The sequence below is a fragment of the Nestor notabilis genome, unplaced genomic scaffold (assembly GCF_000696875.1).
Source record: "Nestor notabilis isolate BGI_N333 unplaced genomic scaffold, ASM69687v1 scaffold5375, whole genome shotgun sequence".
NCBI classification, from domain to species: Eukaryota; Metazoa; Chordata; class Aves; order Psittaciformes; family Psittacidae; genus Nestor; species Nestor notabilis.
This window is the reverse complement of record NW_009927776.1, coordinates 17,666-21,498: the sequence shown is the minus strand read 5'-3', so window position 1 is coordinate 21,498 and position 3,833 is coordinate 17,666. Positions and strand designations below refer to the sequence as shown.

At 46.7% G+C, this 3,833-nt stretch overlaps 1 protein-coding gene across 1 annotated transcript; it reads right to left on the bottom strand.

Annotated features, from left to right (window-relative positions):
* Positions 1-488: 488 nt before the first annotated feature.
* Positions 489-1,410, bottom strand: GCNT2 (glucosaminyl (N-acetyl) transferase 2, I-branching enzyme (I blood group); the record flags this gene model as incomplete). Its single annotated transcript, XM_010014199.1, has 1 exon — positions 489-1,410. A coding segment is annotated over exon 1 (922 nt), but the record flags the coding sequence as incomplete, so codon positions are not given.
* Positions 1,411-3,833: the final 2,423 nt, after the last annotated feature.

The following is a 3,833-nucleotide window of genomic DNA, read 5'->3' as shown; positions in this document are numbered from 1 at the left end:
GTTATCAGCACTGTTCCCAGGCTGAAAGTCAAAAACACAGCACTGCACCAGCTACTACGAAGGAGAAAAATGCCTGCTGTAGCTGAACCCATGACACTTGTAAAAAACACCTTCCCTACAACGCTTACATATTTTAATCTTTATTCTTTCTCTTTTCATCATCTCCATTTTTACAGGTAAAATGTTTAACAGCTGAAATGTCCGAAGATTTCAATTTGAACTTAGACCCTCTGAGTTACTTCCTGCTTGGGCACAGAACAGTAAAGCACATCCTGCACTGCTCGGTCATCTCTCCCTCAATGGTCAAAAAGGGCAAGTAAGCTTATTTGACAGATCAGCCTTTTTTATCAATCATGATCAGATTAAATTTTTCATCTAGGTTTTGTCAAAATCAACCTTGGATATATGTCTTTGTGTGTGTGCATGCATGTGCGTACCAGGCAATGCATCTGCGTATCTACAGAAAACAGGAGAGAAGGAGTACTCACCTGGGATCCTGTTGAGCGTCACCCAGAAGTGCTCATCAGGGCTGTAGGTGTCCTCGGACCACGCCAGCAGATCGATGGCACGCTGGTCCTGCAGCACGAACTCCACGAAGGGACGGGTGACGGCCACGTACGCGGAGCCAAAGTAGATGGTCAGGTTGTGGGGAGGGGGGGCCTTGCGCACAAATGTCAGCAGCATGAAAGAAAAGAGAGAGTATAATTGCTCCCTGTGCACGTATCTGGTGCGGGAGGTGACGTGGGGGGGAGGCAGCACCCCGGGGGTGACATTCTTGCCCCTGAGGCCCTTCAGCAGCCGGACGATCTCCCGGTTGGTCTTGAGGGGGAAGTCTTGGCCGCAGGTGTTGAGCAGGTAGCGCCAGGGCACGGCCGAGGCCAGCAGGTCTCTCATGCAGTGGAGGTCAGCCCGCAGGCGGGAGATGCCGCCATAGACCACCCGCTCCGCCCGGGAGGCGAGGAAGGCATTGGGGAAGCAGCCCAGTAGGCGCCGCACCGCCCGATGGAAGTGGGCCGGCGCCTTGGCATCCACGTGGACGCAGTAGACGTTCTGGGGCATGTACACTGCCCTGAAGAGCCGCTCGAAGGTCTCAAACTCCTTGTGCAGGGTCATGACGTAGGCAATGGGGAAGGCGGCCTCTTCAGCAGAGAGGGTGCGGGTGATGTAGCGGTTCCGCGTGATGTACTCCGTGCAACTGGATTCTCTGGATGAAGTTTCTAAAGTATTTTCCTTCACAAGGGGCATCTTGTCTTCAATAAGTGCTTTGCAGGCTTCTGCTAAAGTTGAATTCAGGGGGAAGTTCAGCCTCCGAAGAGATTTTTGTGTGTGCAAATTAACAGCATAAAAAACAATTGGAAGTGAAACACTGAGAATCAGAACAGCAAAGAAGCAATATCTGAGTCTATTCATTGCTGCTCAGAAAAAGAGTCTCACTTGAAATACTGCAAAGAGGTCAGATCAGATACCACAATCAGTTTGTTTTGCTGGCTGCTCTTGCTTCCTGCTTGAGAATAGGTGTATCTGTCTGATGCATAGCATGCAGCTGCTGTCTTTACTTTCAATATTAATAGTTTCACAGTCATCGCTGATATGGAAGCAGCATAAGTAGCAGACAACGTTCAGACAGAAGCTGCTCCACAGCACCCTGAAGATTAAACAGACATACAGCATAATTACCGGCTAGGCAATGAACAGCCAGCAGCATATATTTCAGTGTCCCTGAATTCAATTTACAGATAAGTTCTTAACTGCTCCCTCACTGCTCTCCCTGCATGTACCATAAAGCTGTAAAACTTCCTGCGTGTGCACCCTGTGACAGGAAACCCTCACATTTAACTCATGTATAACACTTTCTATTTTATTTTTTTTTTACTTAGAGGAACTTTTTTTAACCACCCACGTGTATCAGTCATCACTGCTTCAGAATTATAAAGAGACCTGTTCAGCACACCGTGCTACCATGTAAGGCCACCAACACAATCACATATAAGAAGCAGGGGAATCTTTTTAGCCTCTGAGTTATATTAGAGTCATCATTATTTGCAGTGATGTTTTCTTTATTTGTAAATTCAAAATCTGCCAAATAGTTTCTGCCAGCTGTCATGGATAAGTCGTGATGAGCTCCAGGCTTACATCCATCAAAAGGAACTGGGTTAGCAAAACCTGTTATTTAAACTACTTAAGCTAACCTTAGGCTTTCTGATGAACCATTCTTGTTTCTAAGAGCCATGCATGCATTTGGTATAACAGCATAGTTATGCAATTAAAGCTTGTGGCATGGCTCTGGCTAAAGTGAAATACTTGGTAGCTCTCTCTCTTCCAACTGTGAGTCTGTTCATTTGGATCTCCTGCCATGAGACAGCACATTTGGGGCATATAAACTTTTTCCAACATCTTGTCCTTTTGCTCCAATGTGAAGTAATGCTAAGTTAGTATCAGATGACCTGAGATTATGCCTGTAAATGTTTTGACTGGGCAGTCCAGCATGTTACAGAGGCAGAAATACCATCATCTACCTTCCAATTCATGCAGACAAGTCACCTCAGGTGCTGGCAGGTCCCTCCCAGAAGCTGTACTTTCCTCCCATCCTGGCTCCAAACAGTCTCTAGGATTCTCTGTTCAAACAGACTGAAGGCTGCAGGGTGTGACTTCAGCCCATCAGGTACAATCATAAGCTGTAATGAGGAGAGGAGCACTGGAGAAGCTTTGCAAGGGCTTGTGGCCAGAATGTCCCCCAAGAGGGGCACTGTACAGGACAGACCTTGCAGTTAAGCTTACCCAGAGACAGTGAGCAGCAGAGCCACCCCTCATCGGAGAATCATCAGGGACAGGCAGGGATGGCTATGGTCACAGCAGCCTTCTTCATGGACACCAGTGCCTTTGGAAGGAGGATAGCTCAGATGGAACTGAGGGGCCTGAACAGAGGAATGCAAAGTTCCAGGAAGTAACAAAGACTCACCTGATGCTGATGAGAAATCACCTGGAAAATGCTGCCGCAGCCCAACAGTACAGCTTATTAAAGGAAGATTCAGAGAGATGAGCAGGCACTGACCTGGGACCAATAACGGAGTCTAGCAAAGAAATGCACAGCAAACACCACCATGAGGGGGAAACATGTCCCAGCTCAGTTACTGAATGCTGTCCTAGGGAGCACAGAGTTGCCCAGAGTGCTTCAAAACACTGCTCCTTCTTAATTGTTACAGTAAATTATAGCCAGGAGAGAAGAAGACTCGCCCACCTCGCACCTGAGTGACACAAACTGCCCACATGACCACAGGTGACTGTAAGGCCAGCAGCATCTTGCTGTCATCTGTGCACTCTATAGGTCATTGAGTTCAACATCTTCCCACATGCTCACTGGGCCAGCTGGCTGCAAGACCATTTCTTCCCCTGTGCCATGGTCTTAATATGAGACCTCCATCTAGCTGGAGTTAGGAAAATGGGGAAGGAATCAAAACAGAGGCAGGTGCCAACATTCCTGCGGGAATCAGGATTTCCTTGGGGGAGTGTCAGGGGCAGAGAGGACAGGTAGATTTTCAAAAGTACCAAAGGCTGGTATTATCCAGGGCACTTAGATGCATTTGAAACTGTCTGCTTAGATGCTTTTAGAACCATTTTAGATGCTGTGTAACCTGCTACACAGCTAGGAAAGCCTTTAAGAACTTTAAATATATATATATAGAAGATATATATATGCACATATGTACACATACATATATACGTATATATATATATGCAAAAAACAAGAGATAGGCCTGCTCATCATAAGAATGAAATGCAAAATTTTAACTTTTCCTTGGTGTGTTTCGTTGTGGTTTTGCTTGGTTGCTCTT